Source organism: Rutidosis leptorrhynchoides, chromosome 2 (assembly GCF_046630445.1).
Source record: "Rutidosis leptorrhynchoides isolate AG116_Rl617_1_P2 chromosome 2, CSIRO_AGI_Rlap_v1, whole genome shotgun sequence".
Lineage (NCBI taxonomy): Eukaryota > Viridiplantae > Streptophyta > Magnoliopsida > Asterales > Asteraceae > Rutidosis > Rutidosis leptorrhynchoides.
The window spans coordinates 405,712,774-405,735,456 of NC_092334.1; the positions used below are offsets into that span (position 1 = coordinate 405,712,774).

The following is a 22,683-nucleotide window of genomic DNA, read 5'->3' on the forward strand; positions in this document are numbered from 1 at the left end:
CTAATTCACAATAGTAAATATTCGTAGTATATATATGCAAGCAAATGTAATCAGTGATTGCAACCATTCATACATATATAAAATATATCTTTCTATCTCCATCCATTACTACTCTTTCATATTCAAGTATTGTGTAGTAAGCTTAATCCAAAGGTAATTATAAACTATTGAATCTTAACAAAGAAGAAGTTTTTGATAACCACTTTAGTAATTTTCACGTGTCATCACTTAAGCTTATACGGGTATCATTTTCTTAAACATAGTTTTAGGAAGTATCATTTGATAAATCCTAAGAGCCCTCCTAACGGTTTGGACTTACCCACCGTCCACCCCGCCGCCAAAGGTAGCCCACCGCTCAACTATCTGTGCTCTAGTTCGCGTTTTTAAATCATAAATGAGGACGGTGGAAACGGATAGAAAACAAAATTTAAAAATAATAATAAAAAAATACCCCAACGGATATAAACGGCTAGTTTCGTATTTTTTTTCACTCTATATATACACATTCAAATTCATTTTTAACATACATATCTTTTTCACTCTCTCAACCTACAGTATCATTTTATCAAAAAAAAAAAAAATTTACCAAAAAAATGAATTCAAATAACCCAAATTACGATCCCGAACTAAGCGTTTTATTAACGATCACAAATGCAACTAATGCAAGTGATACTCGCGCACTCGAATTACTTGAGGCATTGGATGAGTTAAAAGATGATGAAGAAGTTGTTCCCGTACCAAAAGCACCTCGAAGATATTTAAATAGAGATCGCGAAGGCCGCCCAAGAGCTCTATATAATGATTATATTTCCGACAATCCCACGTTTCCGGATGATTATTTTCGTAGAAGGTATCGAATGAGCAAACCTTTATTTCTTCATATATGTCAAGATATATTGAATTTTTCTCAAACTCCGATTCCCGAATATTTTACATACTTTCATCAAAAACGTGATGCCGCCGGATTACTTTGTTTTAATATTGTTCAAAAAGTAGCATCTGCCTTACGTCAACTAGCTTATGCTACTTCGGCCAATCTTTTTGATGAATATTTGCATATGAGTGAACAAACTGCATATGATTGTTTAAACAATTATTGCAAATGTGTTTTTCATTTGTACGCTACCAAATATTTGAGAAAACCAACTGCACAAGATGTGCAACGTTTGACCACTAAACATTCTCAAATACATCGTTTTCCGGGGATGTTAGGAAGTCTCGATTGTATGCATTGGAGGTGGAGAAATTGTCCACAACGGTGGAAGGGTCATTATACACGAGGTGATCATGGTTGCCCGTCAATTATGCTTGAAGCGGTAGCCTCGTACGATAGATGGTTTTGGCACACTTATTTTGGACCTGCGGGTTGAAATAATGATATCAACGTACTTAATCAATCTGATTTGTTTACCGAGTTATTAGCCGGTGAAGCTCCACCATGTACGTTTAAGGTTAACGGGTGTACGTTTAATAAGGGTTATTATTTGGCGGATGGAATTTATCCGGAATGGGCAACATTAGTGAAATCGTTCAGAAATCCGATAGACCTGAAACAATCAAAATTCTCAAAGTACCAAGCATCGGCAAGAAAAGATATTGAACGAGCATTTGGAGTACTACAACTCCTACAAGGTCGATGGACCATTGTTCAACATCCAGCAAGATCGTATTACATCCGCAAAATTAGAAGGATTATGTTAACATGTATCATATTAAATAATATGATAACCGAGGACAACGAGTGTGCATTTTGTGGCCTCGGGGAGAATTATCGTCCGATTCGACATGCACGAGGAACATTCCAAGAAAGAGTCGAGGCGCATATGCGGATGGACGCGGAATTAAGAGATGTGGATATTCATTGACGACTACGGGATATGCTTGTAAAACACGTGTATAATCTTCCACCTCATTATCGAATTCGACATGATCCGACAATTAATCCAAACAATCAAGCCGAGGCAGGACCTTTACGCATTCACGATGACAAAGAAGAAAACGACGTTGAAGAAGAAGGCGAAGAGTAGTTTTTTTTTTTTTTTTTTTTTAATTTTAATGTCATTATTTTAAAACATTTTAATGTAATTTTTAATTTTAATTATTGTAATGTTTTTAATTTTTAATAAAAGTTTAGTTTTATTTAAATAAATATTGTTTAGAAAAAAACTAAAAAGTAATAAAAATTTATGGAAGAAATGTGTAACTGTTGGGAGTGTTTGGTCCTGGAAAGGAAGTGCTGATGTGAGTTAAAGTGGCGTCTAGTCCTGAAAGACTAAGACATAACCATTGGGAGTGCTCTAATAATTACTTTAAATTTACGATTGATTTGAATTAACTTCCTGTTCAAACTTGTATAATATGAAGTGAGTTAGAGTTCAAACTTAACATTCCGAGACTCTCAAATCGCAAGTAATTTATTTTAAAGTTGAATTTGCAAAACACTATTAGTTAAAGATTTGCGATTTAAAAACGCAATATCAAATAATTATCTCTTAATCGCTAAGCCAAACACCCCTATATTCGGAATGAGACGTAGTGAAGCCTCGTCGTATTCAAGATAAATTGGATTCGTTTGCAACAAAAACACTCCCCCCCAAACTATTTATAGAATCAATCGAGAATTCAAATGTCTCAAGATTTCAAATCTTTGAAATTCTTAAGAATACAAACACTATAACCAAACGCAGCCTATATCCCCCAAATCAAAATTGACCAAATGCTTTTCTAAAATACTCGGTTTTGACCCAGCATCTGACGCATACGAAAATGACCCAGCAACCTTCCCCAGAAACCAAGTGGCTTTCTCGACAACACCATGATACCAATCAATCAGTTACTATAAATAATAAATAAATTTAATTATTAATTATATTATTATTATAGTCTTATATATTATATAAATAAGATACAGTAAATAAAAAATACTCCATCGCATTTTCCCCAAATCCGTTTCTCTTCATTTCATATTTTCACTCCCATAAACAAAAATTAACCCAACTTCATTTCCAGATTTTCATTTTGGACCGATTGTTTCGTTTGAGATTTAGGGTTTCTTTATTCCATTTCAGGCCTTTTCTATTATTACTTTTTTATATATATTTAATCATAAATATCATAAATCTTTGATATGGCGTCTCATTTCGAACAGTGGGAGAAAGATCCGTTCTTTCCTGCTGCAGAAGAAGTTCAAGAATCTGCTGACAGGTTTCAAATTAGGGTTTACTTTCTATATATCTGTATCTATCTATATACTTTGTTACACAGATCCTTGTTTATTTATCTATTTTACAAATTCTTATTAAAATTTATCAAATTTATTGTATTTGAAGGATGGAATCAACATACAGAACACTATTACACGCATTAAAAGACCCATCTTTGTGGAATATTGAAGAACTTAAAAGAGATTTACATACTGCACTTGGTACTACTAAATGGCAGGTGAAAACTTATTACTTTCTATATATATATATATATTAATAATAATAATTAATATTAATTAATATCAATAAATAGGTTTCTATTTGTGCTGTGAGATTAATTAGTGTTGAAATGTTTACAGCTGGAAGAATTTGAAAAGGCTGTTGAGAATAGTTATAGTAAATTATCATGTAATAATACTAAATTTCGACATCGTGAATTTGTTACTGCAATGGAAAATCAAGTTTCGAAAGTTTCAAAATGTTTGGATGATTCGGGTTTTGCTAATGGGAAGCCACCTCGACCATGGGGACGGCTTAACGAAGGAGAAAGCAATGAACTTGCGTTATTTCTTTCCGGATCAGTTTGCGTAAATGATGACCTGTCAAGGTCTGATAGCTCGAAGAATGTGGGTCCTGATAGTAAGTTATCCAAGCATAGAAGAACAGCAAGCGCTGGTGCTGATATTGGTTCATGGAATGTTACTGTGTGTGAGGATGTTTCGGTTGATGGATTAAATGAGAAATCGGAACAACAACCGCCTCGAAAAGTTCCAAGCTTTTCGGGATTTTTAAATAATATGGAGTCAAAGTTACAGTGGTCGAAAAATGGTTATAGGAAACTTAAGGTTATAGATCATGGTAAATTGCACGAGATTCAGCCTTTGAGCAGGGTGAGTGTTCGGTTAAATTGTTGAAATGCATTTGTGGTTTGTTAGATTTAATTTGTGATATTGGTATTGATTATTGAATATGTTTTGGTGTTTGTTGAAGGGGATTAATGCTTGTTACGAAAGGAGTAAGAGTTGTCTTGAGACGGGTGATGATTGTTACGAGAAGCAACTTTATGGGTGGTATGGTGCACTTAAAAGACAGATTCAAAGATCAGAATATTATGTGCGACATAGTCGGCCTACTCATATGATATTTTGGTTACTTGTGCTGATTTTCTTGTTTGGTGAGTTCGCTTTACTATGCCAAAATATGATCATTAGTTTTGTTAATCTTGATTTCTTATTTGGAAATGGTTTGAGATGCAATTACATATTTAAAATGCAACTGATTACATTTAGGATAGAATTTACCTTACTGTTTTAGGTTATGTTTTAATAAGATCACTAATAGTAACATTCTGTCACTAGATCTTGCCATTATAGGAGGTAGTGATTGTTAGACCGAGATTTAGATATAGAGTTTCGCCTTGAAAGTGACAATAGTTAAGTAAATAGCAAGTGAAAAAAATATGTTGAACCTACTAACAAACACAAAAGCATTATTTCTGATCAAAATGATTATAGAGAATTTTTTTTTTTTTTTTTTTTTTTTTGGGTAAGCGAGGAAACCCTCCTATGAACGAGCACATTGGCTCCCCCATAGAAGGTAAAACCTCGGGTAATCAAGCCCCCGAGCGCGAGACCTGGTACCGGGTGAATTCCGCATTATGCGCACCCTCTAGTCACACTCCTTTTTTGAACAATTTGGCATAACCAGTAATTGAACCCGGGTGGTGTACTTCATTGGGCAACTTGGTGGCCACTCAGGCAAGCTTGAATGGTTAAGATTATAGAGATATTGCAATATGAATAATCATCAATCTGATTAGAATGTGGCTTAGACTGTTTGCCTCCATTTGAAATGAGTTGTTGAAAATTGTGGCTAATCCTTTACCAATACTTGATGTATCTTATTTGACTAGTACAATTGTTTATATATGTGTGAATAGGGATGACACTCGCGGGTTGTGGGCGTGGATCCAATAGATCCATCACCCGTATCCGTGGATTTTTAGTCAACCCGTACCCCGCGGATCTTCATTGACATGTTTATATTCAGATCCATGCCCGGACCCTCGTATATCTCCAGGTCATGGGTTTACCTGTGGATCTTATATAATCCAATAATTTTATGAAATGACATTATCGTTATAAAATTCAAATTTTTTTCTTTTTTGTATCCTTGAGCAAAATATTCAAGAAACCTTTCTAGCGCTATAGATATCATTGTAGATATTCAGTTAAATTTTCAAACTTGAAATTTACGAACAGATATTTAAGAAACCTTTATAACGTAGGGTATTATCTTATCTTTTTTTACTTTAATTTTGTCGTTGCAGTAGTAGTTACAGTGCATGTGATGTGATATGAAGGAGAGTTATGGTCTTAGTTGCAGCAGCATATTATTATTACAAAGAATTTTATACTTGCTACCTGACAAAAGATAAGAGCATGATTTAGACACTAATTGCGCAAATTGGTAATACTATCTCTACGTTGGAGAAAAGCAGCTCATGCTCGATTTCAGATACAGAATTGTACAGAAAATAAATATTTATTGTTTGTCATGTAATGTAATGTAAACCCTAGATTAGGACCAACACGGATGTTTATTGTTGTAATTTTGTAATATTAAATGTGAGAATTGCAACCGGCATGACTAATTCTGATGTTTCTTCAGTGATAGTTTCTGCTCTTCAAATTTCACCCACAATATTATTTCTAGTTCTAAACAACTACACTTTCAATATTATCTCAAGTTTCTGCTCTTCAAATTCACACACAACACTTATTGATCTATGTATACTTTTGTGTCATAAAATCACCTTTTAGAGAATTGAATTTATATTTTATTATTATAAATATAATTAAGGATAAAATAAGTAATTATGTATATATGAATTAAAAAGTGATGTGTGAGGATCCCTTTTGAAAACTATTAGATATTTAACTATATTTGCACGTTTTTAGGCTGATCTTTGTTTAGATTATGATTTAATATGAAACGTGTTCAGATATTTAACTATATCTTCACGTGGGATGCAAAAATATAAATTATTTAGGTGATGTAATCAAAAAATATAAGTTGTATAACAGTGCATCTAGATTCAAAGGACAGCATAGTATAGAGACCACTAAACTCTATTTTAGAGTATTCATTGGGTTGGTTTCAAATTCTTCGGTTTATTTATCTTAAAATTTTAGAGAGCAAAACCAAATCTGAATCGAAACCGTATTCACATTCAGAACCAAAACTTAACTGAAACCAGAAACCAATTTTGAATTCGAATTTTTATTCTGAAATCGGTTTGGATCCTATATGTACTAATAATAAATAATATATTATTAGTTGAATGCAGTTTTGATTTCAGTTTAACTAAACTAATAATGTAAAATCAAAAACCGAATTCAGATCTTCAAACTAAACCGAAACCGAACCAAATACCAATTTCAAATTCAGTTTGGCTTTTCCGAATTTCATTCGGTTTGATTTTCGACATGAATGGAATGAAACCCAATATTGAACACCCCTGCTTTAGTGGGCCCCTTCATGTCAACCCTATAATCTCCTCAAATTTTTGGCATCAGAATTCATAACGAAACAGCTCATGTAGTATCAATTACTGCAGGATCTGGATATCGTATCTTATCGTAACACAAATAGGATTTTGACAAGTGAAATAAGCTCTTTCATGCTGATTCACTCAAGTATTTTTGAAGATTATGCATAGAGAACATAAAATGAGCATCTTTGTTGTTGGAAGGCAGAAGCATCAAGCATAAATCCATTTTGCTCTCAAACTCATGAATTATACTCAGCTCATAATTTAATAATTTTTATAATTTTAAACAGTAACTCTGCAAACGTGCTCATAATTAACTAATCACTATCGGCCAATTGGCCACATTATTTATTCAACTGCTCTTTATATAGAGACTAGTCCAACATTACTATACTACCAATACATGTCTGTATCACTAAGTAAAAAAACTAATTTGAGGAAAGCTCACGGCTACGTTTGGCAGCAGCAACAACTGCATTCATTAATATTCCACGAAATCCAGACTTCTCCAGCTCATGAACTCCAGCAATGGTGGTCCCACCAGGCGACGTGACATCATCTTTCAGCTGACCTGGATGCTTCCCAGTTTGTGTAGCCATAGACGCAGCTCCCACAACCTTTAACATCAAGTTTTATTTTTTACCATTCGCTCGTTAAATCAAGATGTACACATTACGATTGAGATATTGTAGATTGAAAAAAGAACATACAGTTTGAGAAGCTAAACCAAGTGCAAGTTCCCTTGGTAGACCTGCAGCAACACCTCCATCGGCCAATGCTTCTATTAATAAAAATATATATGCTGGACCGCTTCCACTGAATTGTTAAATCAAAAAAAAAAAAAAAAAAGTTTAACTAGTGAATCGAGTCGAAGATCTACACGACTTCAAATAAAGAGCTAAAGATTTGCAAATTTGCAAAGACGTGCCTAACCAAACATTATTTGACGTTTATATTGTCTCCACCATTGTAGAAGTCGGCTGACGCGTCGGTTTGGAGACTAGCTCGTCCCGAGTCGCCCAAAAACGCCTTAAAAGTCGGTCAACGCTAACAAGTCGGGTCAAAGTCAGACTGAGTTGGTCAAAGTTAGGTCAATAAATTTCAATTTTGTGTCATATATTTATGTTTGAAATATTTATGTCTTATATTTGATTTTTTTTCTTTTGAAAAGCAAAGTCATACACTCATTTACACGAATATATACAATAATCCACGATTATGTCCACCAGCAAACTAAACCCCAACCTCAAGGTTGAAAGGGGCACCATGATATGTTTTATGTTTGATACATTTATGTTTAAATTTACGCTTACGCTGTTATATCGAAAAATATATTCATAAATACCTCAAGCCAGTGACAGCATCGAACAGTTTCTCATCAGCTTTCCAAATCTTACCGACTCCTTGAAATAATTTCGCAATTATTTCACCATCTTCTTGTGTTGCACCTGCTCCCAAGCACATAACTGCATATACACTCTAACCATATTTAGAAATGAATGCATATATTGTAAGTTATATGAAAAAAATGAAAAGTGGCAGAACCAGTACTAATCAAACTTTTAATTCTTAAAATGCATAGATGGAAAAAACCAATACCAGATGCTCCTTGACCTACAGCAGACGGGGTATTCGGCATAACCCTGATGAAACGATCATGACCCGCCCACTCCTGCATCATACAAAACTCAATACTATAAATATATGTATGCATGATCAGTTTAAAACCACATCGTGCCATAAATTGTCATATCCGATTAGAATTCCTTCTAAGTTCTTTTCAAATAAATATACATCGAAGATTAGATACATGTATAAAACAGAAGATCCATATGCTTGATACATCACAGAGTTTGTAATTTTGTATACATATTCTCACATAATAATCAACAATCATATGATCAGAGATTCAGTAATGGTGAAAAAAAAAAAAAAAAAAAAAAAAAAAAAAAAAAAAAAAACACACATTTGTTTATGCCAAACCTGAAGATCTTTCAACTTAACACCAGCAACTACTGACACCAGAAGCTTTTTCTCCGATAGAACTGGTCTTAGCTGCAAGATAGCATCTTTAACTGCAGCAACAAACATATACTAATAGAATAAACTTTCAGCATAAAACATCCTCCTTTCGAAATTCTCCAAGATCACAATATAATTATACATAAAAATAACATATGCATATACAAAGTTGTCATTGATCTGTAATTGGCGTGAGGTACTTAAACGTATGCAATAAATAATTACCAACTTGTGGCTTCACAGAGAAAATCACCACATCACAGTTTTCAACAACCTGAAAAAAAAAAAAAAAAAAAAAGAGAGAGAGAGACAATTAAGAAACACTGAATTAGTAAAAACTGAAAGGTGTCAACTAATTAGCACAACATGATATACCAAAATGTATCAACACTCTTCTTCATGAGTAAACAAATTACTAATCATGACGACATTCGGAGTATAGTTGTACTCACTGCTCACATATTTCAACAACTACAATTTCTATAGTTTTCAAATTGCTAAAGAAATCAATTATTGCTTACGATATTTGGCAAGTAAAAAAGTACTGTTGTGATTTGCGAACGTGATGTGTAAAAATGTTATGTGGTCTTCATTTGCTCTTTAAACTAACAGAATCTAGGCCTGTAAACGAACCGAACGTTCAACACTAAATTTAAGAACCATTTGGCTGGAAGTTCGTTTATGTTCCTTTGTGGATATTAAAAACAATCTGTCCGTCCAAGCAAATGAACCAACATGATCACGAGCATCATTCGTTCATCTACGTTCCAGAATATTTGATTAATCATGTTTGTCTATGTTCGTTCGTTTATAGTATTCTACCAAAGTTCGTATATATTTGTATATCATTTATATTAGATAAAATTTTAATCTTAACAACACTTCTTTAAAACCAGGCACTTCTTCAATAAATTTTAAACTTCAATCCGTGAGATGCCTTTTCATCTGATCATATTACATAACACACACAAACTGTAACTTCAATTCAATTACATATATATATTGAATTAATCATCATTCTTAATAATTATATTATAATTATAATATCAATATCAATGGAAGCACAAAATATATAAAAACAAAGATTAATACTGTAGTATTTATACCTGATTATTATGTTGAGCAACATCAACGCCAAACGATTCAAAAGCAGCACGGCGAGCACCTTTATGAGCCGTTTGAATACGAGAAGCCGGAAGAACACCGGATTTAACGACACCTCGCGCAATACTCTCGGCCATTTTGCCAGCTCCGATAAACCCTAGTTTGTACGTATCGGCGCTAATAGGTGGACCAGTAGTAGACATTGTTGATCAATCGATGTATGCTTCTGCAGACGCTAATTTACGATGAGATGATTGCTAATCAATCAATCAAGACTGTGATTGGTGTTTAAAGTAAGCAAAAACAGGGGAGTAGTAATCAATCAATCAATCAATCAAGAATTTGTCTTATTAGTACTTAGTAGAACAGTGAGTATTTATTCGGATCCGATAGCCACTTTTAAATGGGCCAGGCCGGGGCAGGTCTCACTTTCCTACTGGGTTCAATATGGAATAGCGCAAAAGAGAATCATATGTTTGGGAACATATGTGGACTATGAGATCGAATAAGAGTGTGTTTGGGTGAGGAGCTTATAGGAGTTTATAGGAGTTTGAGCTTATGATTTTAATAAGTTCCAGGTCATAAGCTTCGTTTGGTAGACAAAAAAAGTAGAGCTTATGAAAATCATAAGCTCTGGAAAAATAAGCTACTTTTAGTAGCTTGTGAAAAAAAGTAGAGCTTATGAACTGGAAAATAAGCTCCAGCTATCTTACCAAACACTTATAAAATATAATAAGCTCCAGCTACCAGCTTCAAAAATAAGCTCCAGCTCCAGCTCTATTTCATAAGCTCCAGCTCCAGCTACAAGCTCCAGCTCCAGCTACTTTCATCCAAACACACCCTAAATATAGGGAAATTAGTTAAAATGCTCTCATCGAAAGTATTTAATAATATAATAGAATCTAAAAAAATTGAAATCGCAAGATATGCTCACTGACCATGCACCACGCATAATGCGTGCAAATCGGTGCGTGATGCGTGGTAATCGAGCAATTCAGGTTTACAAGCACGTGCTAACCCATCACGCACTAACCATCCATAAACACACACCACGCGATTTGATTTGTTTATACTTAGTTTAGTTCTTGTGTCTTGTATAACAAACAAAAACCTCAATTTTGGGTCGTTTACAAGTGTTTTTTTTTTAAATAATACGGAGGAATGGGGTAATAAGAGAGGATATGCATATAACGGCAACTCCAATGTCATTGATCATTTATTACACTAAATTTTTGTAAACTTTATAGCTTTTATTTTGCGAAAAAACGAAAACTTTATAACCAATCTATTCTTGAAAAGAGAAAAGAAAAAACAAATTACAAGAGAAGGTAAACGTGAGAAGGGCTCGAAGACAGAAAACTAAATTAACCAAACTACAAAACCATCCACCATAAGCTAACGAAACACGAGCCACACCGAAAGCCAACAAACAAACTACAAGCAAGAAAAAGAGACTAAAACACTAACTTTATAGCATTTATATGTAGCGAATTATACAACTTTCAATGATGTGGTGAACTTTGTAAAATAATGTTGTATGTGGAAAATTTTATAATTTTAGATTTTAATACATATATTAGTAATAACTTTTGTATTTACTTTAAGTGTAAATTTCAATAACTGTGAAAATATAATCATTCAGGCTTGCCTGAGTGGTCACTGAGTTGCCCAATGAAGCACACTACCCGGGTTCAATTTCTGACTATGTCAAATTGTTCAAAAAGGGAGTGTGACTAGAGGGTGCGCATAATGCGCAATTCACCCGGTACCATGTCTCGTGCTCGGGGGGCTTGATTACCCGAGGTTTTACCTGTTGGAGTGCGAAGTTCGAATTAAACAAGGTTTGCTGAATCTGTGAAATTGGTGACCGCGAGTTTAGAGTTATGGTCGCAAGAATCACATCTGTGCTGAGAAAACAAAACTCGCGACCACCAGAATTTCATCGCGGTCGCTACGAATTGAACGGTCCGATCGCTACGAATTTTGGATATGTTTTAGAGTTGAACTTTTTCGGGTTTGATGACGCGAGTGCGAGACGGTTTTTTTTTGTCTCGTGAAACTTCGAGCGATACGACCTGTGTTTTTCGGGGATGTGGGTTTGTTATGGGAGCTTAGCAGGTTGTTTTTATCTCGGGTTAGAGCGATTGGATAACGACAAAGATGCATCGAGTCGAAGTTGACAGTGGGAGTTATTGGTGGAAGTTAGTGCTTGCGTGTTATGAAACTGGGTGACCAAGCGTATGGTCAGATATTCCAAGATGATTGGGATATTATGGAACTTGAGCTTTCTAGGATCGTTGAGGGTGTCGGGAACTCGATTGAGTTTAGTAATCGACGGAAGTTATCGAGCTAGTGGGAGTTAGTCAACTAGTAGAGTGGTGGAGATAATTATGCGACGTTGTTCTCCAAAGTTCTCAAGATTAGTGTGATGAGTTCGGGTAACACTAGGGCTTCGAGTACTTGTTTTTACTCTCCGATGGCAAAGAAATTTACGGCTGAATGGTGGTACAAACAAAGTTTCTTCTCGAGTAGCCGCATTTTTATTTCTTACTCGTACAGTGGGAGCGTGCTTGGGATGAGAAGATGGGTTTGTGAAATTCATAGCTATGAGGAAGTCAATGTACCAGCAAGAAAGCGGAAAGCTGAAAAGTTAGTAGATTTTGAGGTTGTGATTGTGTTCTCACTGGAGCCTTGATGAAGAGTCTACGAGGGCATCTGTTGGATTTTCTGATTGCTGGGAAGGAAATTCATAGATAGACGGTGAAATCCTGTACGAGGGTTATCATTGACATGTGTGTTCGGGATTGAACATGTCTATGGTGATCGGTAAGGCGGTGTAGTCTCATGAAGAATCCTATAATTGAAGTGTCGCATACTTCAATTGGTCTTCTAGTGTAAGAAGATGATCTTCTATGAAGATGGTGGCGAAAGAAATCGAGATGGCTCAAGCTAGTAACTACTCCCTCCGTCCCGGATTAATTGTCCAGTATTCTTTTTTGGGACGTCCCAGATTAATTGTCCACTTCCAAATATGGAAAGTAATTTTGATAAAGTTTACAATATTGTCCCTAATGAATTAATTAAATTACAAAGGTGAGAGAGATTTCTAATTAATTAGTTGAGGGTAAAAACAGTAAAGTAAGAAAAAAGTACAGAAAAAGTACAGTGTGATAATGACATTTCTTAAACTGTGTGCTTTTTGTCTGGGGACAATTAATCTGGGACGGAGGGAGTAATAGATTAGATTATCACTCAACGGTATTTTTTGGTGTCGAAAGACTTCATTTGCTCGTAGGCTAACGAGTGAAGTACGGCGTGATTCGGATGTCTCATCTGGCGGTATCAAAAGGAGTTGGTAATCGGATAATCTAGAGTTATTGTGGGTTTGTTTAAACATATTTACGGGTTGGCGAAGGTTGTTTAATGTCTCCTTCGAGTGGGAGATTGTTGGAGTGCGAAGTTTGAATTAAATAAGGTTTGCTGAATCTGTGAAATTGGTGACCACGAGTTTAGAGTTATGGTCGCAAGAATCACATCTGTGCTGAGAAAACAAAACTCGCGACCACCAGAATTTCATCGCGGTCGCGAGAATGGTTCTGACTGGAGAAAATTCTAGAATTGTGTTTTCTTGCTCGTTAAGTTGTTTTTTTGTTTAGATTTACCTATATAAACACACTATGTAACCCATACAATGTGGTGCACGAAAATAATAGTGAAAAATCTCTGGTTTGCGCCCGTGGACTAAACCCTTCTCCGTGTTTTGGAGTTGGGATATAACCACGTTAAATCCCGTGTCGTTATGCTTTATATTTATCGTTTATGCTTTTAGATTATTCGTTTGTCGTTCGTGGGTTGTATTGGGGGTGCAAACCAAAGTCCCACATCGGTCATGGGACAAAACAAATGTATGTATATAAGTCTAAGGGGGAAGTCCCTCTATCACCAATTGGTTTTAGAAAAGGATGGACTCTTGGACTTATATTGCAGGACATTGTGTTTGGGCTATGCGATCCTTACAAATGGTATCAGAGCATAGCTGTGATTAAATATTCAAGATGATGATAATCAGGTCTGATGTAGAGAAATTTAATGGCCAGAACGATTTTGGTCTTTGGCGAATGAAGATGCGGGCTCTATTGAGCCAACAAGGTTATTTGTTAGCTTTGAAAGGGAGAGAACATCTACCCGAAAAGTTGACAGATGAAGAGAAGGATGAACTTCTGGAAAAGGCACACGGCATGATTATTCTAAATCTTGCTGATTGTGTGCTTAGAGAAGTTGCGGCAGAAACCACACCGGCTGGACTTTGGAAACAGCTAGAATCTCTATATATGACTAAGAGTCTCACGAACCGGTTGTATATGAAACAACGGTTGTATACTCTTAAAATGAAAGAAGGTTCATTAAATGATCACATCGATGAGTTCAATAAAATAATTTTGGACTTGAATAATATTGGTGTGAAAATTGATGATGAAGATAAATCTTTAATTTTCTTATGTTCCTTGCCAAAATCGTACGAGCATTTGGTTACAACTCTACTATATAGTAGAAAAACTATTTCCATGGAGGATGTCAAATCTACCTTAAACTCTAACGAGTTAAGGAAGAAATCCTCGGCGGATTATGTGGAAGAAAGTGCGGAAAGTTTGGTGGCGAGAGGAAGACGTAACGATAGAGCATCAAGTAGTAACAAAAAGGGTCGTTCTAGATCAAAAACAAGATCTAGAAAGATCAAGTGTTACAATTGTCACAAGCAAGGTCACATGCGTAGAGATTGTCCAGACTTAAAAGGAAAGAGAGAGATTTGGAATGCAACGGGAGCCGATAAAGTTTCTGCGGTTGCAGAAAATGATTCTGATGGCGCAAATGTTCTTAGTGTTACCGATAGCCGCTCTTTTGACGAGTGGATTCTTGATTCGGGTTGTTCTTATCATATGTGTCATATTAGGGAATGGTTTGCCACCTATCGAGAAATAAATGGTGGTAAAGTCCTTATGGGAAATGATGTAGCTTGTAAGGTTGTTGACATAGGAACAATCCAAATCAAGATGTATGATGGCACGGTGAGGACTTTGATAGAAGTCAGGCATGTTCTAGAATTGAAGAAGAATCTTATTTCCTTGGGTACTCTGGAATCCATCGGTTGCGAGTATCGAGCTCGAGGTGGAGTATTAAAAGTCTCTAGAGGTGCACTTGTTGTGATGAAAGGTGAAAGGTTCAACGGCCTTTACTTGTTAAAGGTAACACGGTCACTGGTGCGGCTGGAGTTTCTTCATCAGATAAAGATGTAGATACCACCAAGTTATGGCACATGCGCCTTGGGCACATGAGCGAGAGAGGAATGATGGAACTTCGTAAACGAGGTTTGCTGTGTGGCCAGAATATCGGAAAATTAGAATTCTGCGAGCACTGTGTATTCGGCAAACAGAGCCGAATAAAGTTTGGCACAACCGTTCATAGGACAAAAGGTACTTTGGATTATATTCATTCAGATCTTTGGGGTCCATCTCCTGTTCCTTCAAAAGGTGGTGCGAGATACATGTTAACCTTTATTGATGACTATTCGAGAAGAGTGTGGGTTTTCAAGCAATGGAAGATGATGATAGAGAAGCAGACTGGAAAGTTCATCAAGCGCTTGAGAACTGACAATGAACTGGAATTCTGCAAAGGCGAATTCAATGAGTTCTGCAAGAACGAAGGCATTGTGAGACACCACACAATGCGGTTTACACCACAACAGAATGGCGTTGCAGAACGAATGAATAGAACGCTCCTTGAGCAAGCGAGGTGTATGCTCTCAAATGCAGAATTACCAAATATATTTTGGGCTAAAGCTGTCAACACAGCTTGTTATTTGGTAAATCGGTCTCCATCAACAGCAATTGATTGTCAAACTCCTTTGGAGAAATGGTCAGGTTCCCCTGCAAGTTACAGTGATTTGAAGATATTTGGTTGTCCTGCTTATGCTCATGCGAAAGATGGTAAACTTGAGCCAAGGGCCAAAAGATGCATATTTCTAGGGTATGCAGATGGGGTGAAGGGTTATAGATTGTGGTGCTCTGATGGTAAATCATCCCGATTTCTTATCAGCAGGGATGTGACATTTGACGAGTCTGCTATGTTGAAAAAGACAGAGAAAGAACAAGTAGTTGCTGGAATAGATCGTGAAGTTGAGGAGCAGGTGGAGCAAGAAATAGATGTTCCACAAGAAGTAGTACAAGATACTCCTGTCGAGCCCGTTGTAGAAGATGTACATGACTTTGGTGTTGATCATATGACACCCAAAGATCATTCAGATGAGCAACATGATCTACAGAATTATAATCTAGCAAGAGATAGAGAACGACGAGCTATAAGACCACCACAACGGTTTGGGCATGAAGATTTAGTAGCTTATGCTCTGAGCATGGCAGAAGATATAGAGGTCCAAGAACCTGCTACATATCGTGAAGCTATTGGTTGTCCAGAATCTGCAAAGTGTTCTGTAGCTATGAATGAAGAGATGGAGTCTCTTTATAAGAATCATACATGGGAGCTGGTGAAACCGCCAGAAGTTCAGAAGATTGTTGGATGCAAATGGATCTTCAAAAAGAAGGACGGAATTCCGGGTGTAGAAGATGAAATGTTCAAAGCACGCCTTGTAGCAAAAGGCTTTACTCAGAGAGAGGGAGTTGACTTTAATGAAGTTTTCTCACCGGTCGTAAAGCATACCTCTATCCGCGTGTTACTTGCCATGTTGCTTTACTTGATATGGAGTTGAAGCAATTAGATGTCAATACGGCATTCTTACATGGTGAGTTGGAGGAACGGATCTTTATGCGCCAGCTAGAAGGATTTGTTGTCCAGGGAAAGGAGGATTATGCATGTTTGTTGAAAAAGTCATTATATGGCTTGAAGCAATCACCTCGACAATGGTATAAGAGGTTTGACGTATTCATGACTAGTAAATGTTACTCACGGAGTAATTATGATAGTTGTGTATATCACAAGAAGCTTCCTGATGGCTTGTATGTTTATTTTCTATTATATGTAGATGATATGTTGATTGCTTCGAAAAACATGTCAGAGATCGATCAGTTAAAATCTCAACTCAAAAGTGAGTTTGAGATGAAAGATTTGGGTGCAGCTAAGAAAATATTGGGAATGGAGATTGTTAGAGATAGACGTGAAGGAAAATTATATTTGTCATAAAAGAAATACATTGAGAAGGTTCTTCAGCGTTTTAGGATGGATAACTCCAAACCGGATAGTACTCCACTTGCTGCACATTTCAAACTTTCATCGGCGTTGTCACCGGAAACTGAGGAGGAGGTGGAGCAAATGTCACATGTTCCATATGCTAGTGCTGTGGGTAGCATCATGTATGTTATGGTATGTACTAGACCGGATATTGCACAGGCGGTAAGCGTGGTGAGCAGATATATAGATCGTCTAGGGAAAGTTCATTGGCAAGCGGTGCAATGGATTCTTCGGTACCTCAAAGGGACAACCGATATTGGCTTAGTATTTGATAGCGGTGGTAATACTAATGTTACCGGATACGTTGATTCAGACTATGCTGGTGATTTGGATCGGAGAAGGTCTCAGACTGGGTATGTTTTTACTCTCGGAAGATGTGCTATTAGTTGGAAAGCAACATTACAATCGACTGTTGCTTTGTCCACGACTGAAGCAGAATACATTACTATGACAGAGGGTGTGAAAGAAGCAAAGTGGCTAAGGGGTTTGCTTAGTTATCTTGGTATACGATAAGATCAGACTATTGTGCATTGTGATAGTCAGAGTGCGATACATTTGACTAAAAATCAAATGTATCATGAAAGAACCAAGCACATAGATATTGATGTCAAAGCAGAGGGGTATAAAATACTATTAATTTACTAGGAAATACTATTAAATACGATACAATTTTACACAAGATATTTATTTATTTATAGAATGGATATACTTAAAGCTTGCTACAACACTTATAGGCAGTGTACCTAATCGTACAGTAGTGTAGTTTTTAGTAAGTCCGGTTCGTTCCACAGGGAAATCTTTAAACAAAGCTCAACGCTATATTAGTTTACTTTTATAAAAATACAAATATATATATAAGTAATATTATTATTATAAAGGGGGGTTTTTACCGTTTAATGACCGGTTTGTCGATTTTAAGACTTTAGTCGCAGTTAAAACCTAATGTAAAATATTAAATAAATAAAAGACTTAATTTAAAGCGTAAAGTAAATAACGATAATGAAATTGCGAATAATAAAAGTGCGATAAAATAAAATTGCGATAATTAAAAAGTACGATAATTAAAAGTGCGATTAAATAACAATAAATAAAAGTGCGATAATTAGAAGTGCAATTAAATATAAAATGAAGGAAATTAAATATGAAATAAAAGAATTATGCTTATTTAAACTTCCGTAATCATGATGTTTGACGTGTTGATTTTAGTTTTATGCCCATGGGTTAATTGTCCTTTGTCCTGGATTATTTAATATGTCCGTCTGGTTTTTGTCCATAACAGTCCATCAGTCATAAATATAAAGTGCGAGTGTCCTCATCAAATTATTATTATACCCGAAGTTAAATATTCCAACTAATTGGGGATTCGAATTGTAACAAGGTTTTAATACTTTGTTTAATGAATACACCAGGTTATCGACTGCGTGTAAACCAAGGTTTTACTACTTTGTTAACAATTACACCAATTACCCTTGAATGTAATTTCACCCCTGTTTTAATTATTCTAATGGCTATTAATCCATTCCCGTGTCCGGTTAAATGAACGATTATGCGTACATATAAATACCCCGCCCATCGTGTCCGATCGAGTGTATATGGTAATTTATAGGGACGCCCAATTGTAAATCTTTATATTAACATTAACAAACTTTCATTTAGTTAAACAAATATAAAGCCCATTAATAGCCCATAGTCTAATTTCCACAAGTGTCGTTCTTTTGTCCAAACCCCAATTATGGTACAAAGCCCAATTACCCAATTTTAGTAATTAGCCCAACATCATGATTACTTCGTTTTAAATAAGCATAATAATAACTTAGCTACGAGACATTAATGTAAAAAGGTTGAACATAACTTACAATGATTAAAAATAGCGTAGCGTTACACTGACAGAATTTCGACTTATACACTCAAAACACTCCTTAACATAACCTTATTATTATTATTAATTAAAATTAAAATTATAATTTATTTATTTATTACAAATGGAGAAAGATAGATAATATGGTGTACCTAAAACTGAACAAAACACGCGAGATTTATAGACCTGGCCTGGAAAAGTAAGCCATGCGACTCGCATGACTTTGGCCTTCCTGCCATGCGAGTCGCATGGTAGGAAATTACAGCTCATGTTGTTTTGTCAGATTGCTTGTCGACATAATAAATAAATAATATAAATATATAAATAATTTTAATAATTATTTTATATTATATTATATTTATATGCATAGTTGAGTAGATCTTTTTAGTCCGTTGCGTCGCGCGTTTCTTCTAGGCTCAGGTCCCGGTTCCGGATTTTCGGACGTCCTCGCGTATTATTTTAAATCGCGTACTTTGCGTCTTGTAACTTGTACTCTTGTCATTTTGAGACGTTCCTCATCAATATTTTGAACCTTTTTGATTGAATCTTGTACTTTTTAGCTCTTTGGAACTTTTTTGTCTTCAATTTGTCGAATCTGCCTTTTATCTTCTCTTTTTAATATTTAAACGAATATCGCTTGTAAATCGAACAATACCAACTAAAATCTTGTCTTTCTTGGAGAATAATGCTATAAAATATGTGTTCATTTTTGGCATTATCAATATTCCCACACTTAAGCGTTGCTTGTCCTCAAGCAATATAGTCTTGAAACACTTGAATCACTTCTTTATTCTTCACACTTTGTACATCAGTGACTTCAATACGGCGGTATAAACAATGATAGTAACGATATGGTTAAAGGTGGGTGTGTCTTTTTATGGTTGCCTCGGGTTTAGGTCAACGACACTGGCAATCAAATAGCCAATTTACTTTCGGTTTCTAAAGCAAAGTGCACATTTGAAAGGCGGTTTACAGTCCCACATGACTATAAAAATTTAGATCCTTTAAGGAAATTGGATCTTTATGAAAACATTTGATCTTTTGAAAATTCAAGCTAGATTTTACCCTAGACAAGTTTTCTGATTTGATCCATCATTCGGTGTTGCAAAATATATTTGTGGATCAATATTTTGGCTTAAAACTTTTAGGTTCGTGTAATCCACTGCTATCCCGGTATCGGAAAGCACACATCCAGTTTACTTGTTCCGTATATTACCTTTCGGTAAACTACCGTCCGGTTGTAAAGGAAAGCGATGAACAAGAAACTGTTAAGGCAATGTCCCGTGACATGCAGATGATTATGGTCTTTTAACGTGTCGGATGCTAGAACTATCCTTGGTAGGAGCGATAGTAAAGATCATCCTATTTTTTTTTCGGTCTGGCACAAGGTCCTGTCTCCGACCATGCTATGCAACCACCGTTCTTACGGTTGACACCCGATTTGGTTCAGGTGACCTAATGAATTCCAGGTGAATTCCTAGGATTTTACGTTCAATGGTAATGAACGCATTGAAAATGGGTTTTCAGAAAACAAATCGGTTTGTATTTTTTTTTTTTTTTTTCAAAATATTTTCTCGTTCAAGCTCGAGTTTAGATATCATTGAATTCCATGAGTTTGAATTCTCAATCTTTAAGGTCAATCTCAAGGATTGAGTAATATCAGGCTTAAATGCTGATTTTTAATCTTTAAGGAGATTATCCTTTTCTGGGGATCTGATTCATTAGTCTTATCCAGCTAATTTGCACGGTGCCTCCCCATTGTACGAGATAAATCCTTCTCATGGTTAGGATAAATCTGACCACTTGGCGACCCTGTTTGATGCTGAGGTCCGTGGATTTCCAGCTGATTTTAGTGATGACTTTTCTAGATTTTTCGTCAACCTACAGCTGGTCTGGACGACAACTTCATGACCTAAATCAAGAAGCGCGTGTCTTTTTCGGAAGACTTTACTTCCTTTTAATGATGGAATTGATTCTTCGTGTAGATCCATCTCTCTTCGATAGTTTCATTGGATAAAACAGTTGATTATTGTTCAAAACAAAAGTATTTTCAAAAAATTTGTACAAAAATATGTGATATTTTGAATAACTTGGTAAACTTTTCCCACACTTGGCTTTTATTTATATTTTTCTTTGCCTTTTTCTCTTCTATTCCATTCTTATTAAATGAATTCTAACGTTTTGGTTGTTTCTCAATTTATGTCCTTTCCGAGGTAACGATAATTTCAGCTCAATGACCTAGTTTTCATCGTTCATAAATATGTATAAACATGATTTTGAATCCATTTTGTTAAAAATTTTGAAAAATTTACTAGAAGTGGGTAGTCAGTATATAAGACTAGGGCTGTTCCGTGTTATCGGAGAGCACTAGATTCTAATACAACTACTGCGTTACTAGCATTTTTAATGGTAACCAAGTGTTTAAATCAAAAATTTTTTAAAATCCGAAAGAATTTAACCCCTTCCCACACTTAAGATCTTGCAATGCCCTCATTTGCAAGAAATCAGTAACAATTTAAATTATTGAGGGTGATTAGCGTAGAAAAATGATTAAATTTTACCAAAGTTTCAAACATATTGTCGTTTGATTGTTTGAATGATAAATGGTGCACGTCATTTGTTCATTCCGTCTTGTTGTTATTTCACATATATTTTGCATCATTGTCGTCAAAATTACTTGCTTTTGCTGAACTTAATGCCAGTCTTTGAAAACGCGTTGTTTTATCCTGTTTTGTGCATAAAATAAACTACATACAATACAAACATAATTATACATGCAATTTGAAATGGAACTTTGGCATCCCACTTTCAAACTATAAGAACGAAAAATTAGTACAGAATAATAATAAAAATATCAAACATTACATAAACGTAATAAAGTATTAATTGTTCAAAATAAAAATTACCAACTTATCTCTACTCATCAGGAGGTGGGTTAGGAGGAAAATTAGGATATGGATCCCAATTCATGTTCGCGTCCGGGTTCCATGGCTGATGATAGGTGAACTGGTATGCTGCGTCATAATCATATAAATCATAGGGTGGTCTCATTTCTGGCTGATGTGCGGGATAGTATGCGGGTCGGGTCGGATAATACATCTCACCAGGCTGCAGCTGGCTTATGATCTGGCGTTGATGATAGTCCCATTTATCATGCTCTCGTTGCCGGGAATGCTCGTAATCATTCCGACGATCCCACGCCTCATACTGCATATGCCTCTCATAGTTCGTCATGTATTCATCTTCCATGCGAACGCCTAAATCAAGAGCAGTCTCCCGAACAACTCCTATAATGTTGTTCGCCTCCTCCATCTCGTCATCCGAACCTCTTTCTACCTGTCGCTGAGGTCCCTCGTATCGATATACCCGACCACGTCTCATCAATAATACCCTTGCACCGTGATAAAGCTGTGAACTAATAGTTTCACCTTCGTCTATTATTTCGTTCATTGGACCCCCTTGGTGCTTATCCACACCTAAATACTCTCCAATGAGAGTAATGAAAATACCGCCACCTATAATACTCCCCGCTTTCATCCCCGAAACTACATTAGCGAGATAATAACCAACACAATAGGGAATGTTCACGAAACTCCTCGGGTCTCTAATACACTTAAGGTAGAACAAATCATTTACGGTTAATTTCTCCTTATTCTTACCCCTTTGTGTAATTGTGTTTGCTAAGAATCTATGAATCACCC

General features: G+C 35.8%; 4 protein-coding genes across 5 annotated transcripts; 3 read left to right on the forward strand and 1 right to left on the reverse strand.

The window, feature by feature from the left end:
* Positions 1–593: 593 nt before the first annotated feature.
* Positions 594–1,370, forward strand: LOC139889121 (uncharacterized). Its single transcript, XM_071872090.1, has one exon. It carries the CDS (start codon positions 594–596, stop codon positions 1,368–1,370), a length of 777 nt encoding a protein of 258 aa, XP_071728191.1.
* Positions 1,371–2,917: 1,547 nt separating this feature from the next.
* LOC139892259 (uncharacterized) lies at positions 2,918–5,612 on the forward strand. Of its 2 annotated transcripts, none has more exons than XM_071875301.1 (5): positions 2,918–3,204; positions 3,330–3,441; positions 3,563–4,093; positions 4,194–4,377; positions 5,533–5,612. In XM_071875301.1, exons 1-5 carry the CDS (start codon positions 3,128–3,130, stop codon positions 5,556–5,558), a joined length of 930 nt encoding a protein of 309 aa, XP_071731402.1. In that variant the 5' UTR covers positions 2,918–3,127; the 3' UTR covers positions 5,559–5,612. The 2 variants fall into 2 exon arrangements, with proteins under 2 accessions (XP_071731402.1, XP_071731403.1); XM_071875302.1 differs by having other exon boundaries at positions 5,536–5,612.
* Positions 5,613–7,052: 1,440 nt separating this feature from the next.
* Positions 7,053–10,204, reverse strand: LOC139892260 (pyrroline-5-carboxylate reductase-like). The gene is made up of 7 exons (XM_071875304.1): positions 9,885–10,204; positions 9,004–9,052; positions 8,740–8,831; positions 8,356–8,428; positions 8,102–8,222; positions 7,467–7,572; positions 7,053–7,373 (listed from the first exon to the last, which is right to left on the reverse strand). Exons 1-7 carry the CDS (start codon positions 10,083–10,085, stop codon positions 7,185–7,187), a joined length of 831 nt encoding a protein of 276 aa, XP_071731405.1. The 5' UTR covers positions 10,086–10,204; the 3' UTR covers positions 7,053–7,184.
* A 6,908-nt stretch (positions 10,205–17,112) lies between these two features.
* Positions 17,113–17,637, forward strand: LOC139889123 (secreted RxLR effector protein 161-like). Its single transcript, XM_071872091.1, has one exon. The coding sequence runs from the start codon at positions 17,113–17,115 to the stop codon at positions 17,635–17,637; it is 525 nt and encodes a 174-aa protein (XP_071728192.1).
* The last annotated feature ends 5,046 nt before the right edge of the window (positions 17,638–22,683 follow it).

Coding starts and splice junctions, on each gene's coding strand:
- LOC139889121 (XM_071872090.1), top strand. CDS start 594: ATGAATTCAAATAACCCAAATTACGATCCCGAACTAAGCGTTTTATTA.
- LOC139892259 (XM_071875301.1), top strand. CDS start 3,128: ATGGCGTCTCATTTCGAACAGTGGGAGAAAGATCCGTTCTTTCCTGCT. Junction 3,205..3,329: donor GTTCAAGAATCTGCTGACAG/GTTTCAAATTAG, acceptor TTGTATTTGAAG/GATGGAATCAACATACAGAA. Junction 4,094..4,193: donor AGATTCAGCCTTTGAGCAGG/GTGAGTGTTCGG, acceptor TGTTTGTTGAAG/GGGATTAATGCTTGTTACGA.
- LOC139889123 (XM_071872091.1), top strand. CDS start 17,113: ATGGATAACTCCAAACCGGATAGTACTCCACTTGCTGCACATTTCAAA.
- LOC139892260 (XM_071875304.1), bottom strand. CDS start 10,085: ATGTCTACTACTGGTCCACCTATTAGCGCCGATACGTACAAACTAGGG. Junction 8,223..8,355: donor TGTAGGTCAAGGAGCATCTG/GTATTGGTTTTT, acceptor GTGTATATGCAG/TTATGTGCTTGGGAGCAGGT. Junction 7,374..7,466: donor TTGGTTTAGCTTCTCAAACT/GTATGTTCTTTT, acceptor TTGATGTTAAAG/GTTGTGGGAGCTGCGTCTAT.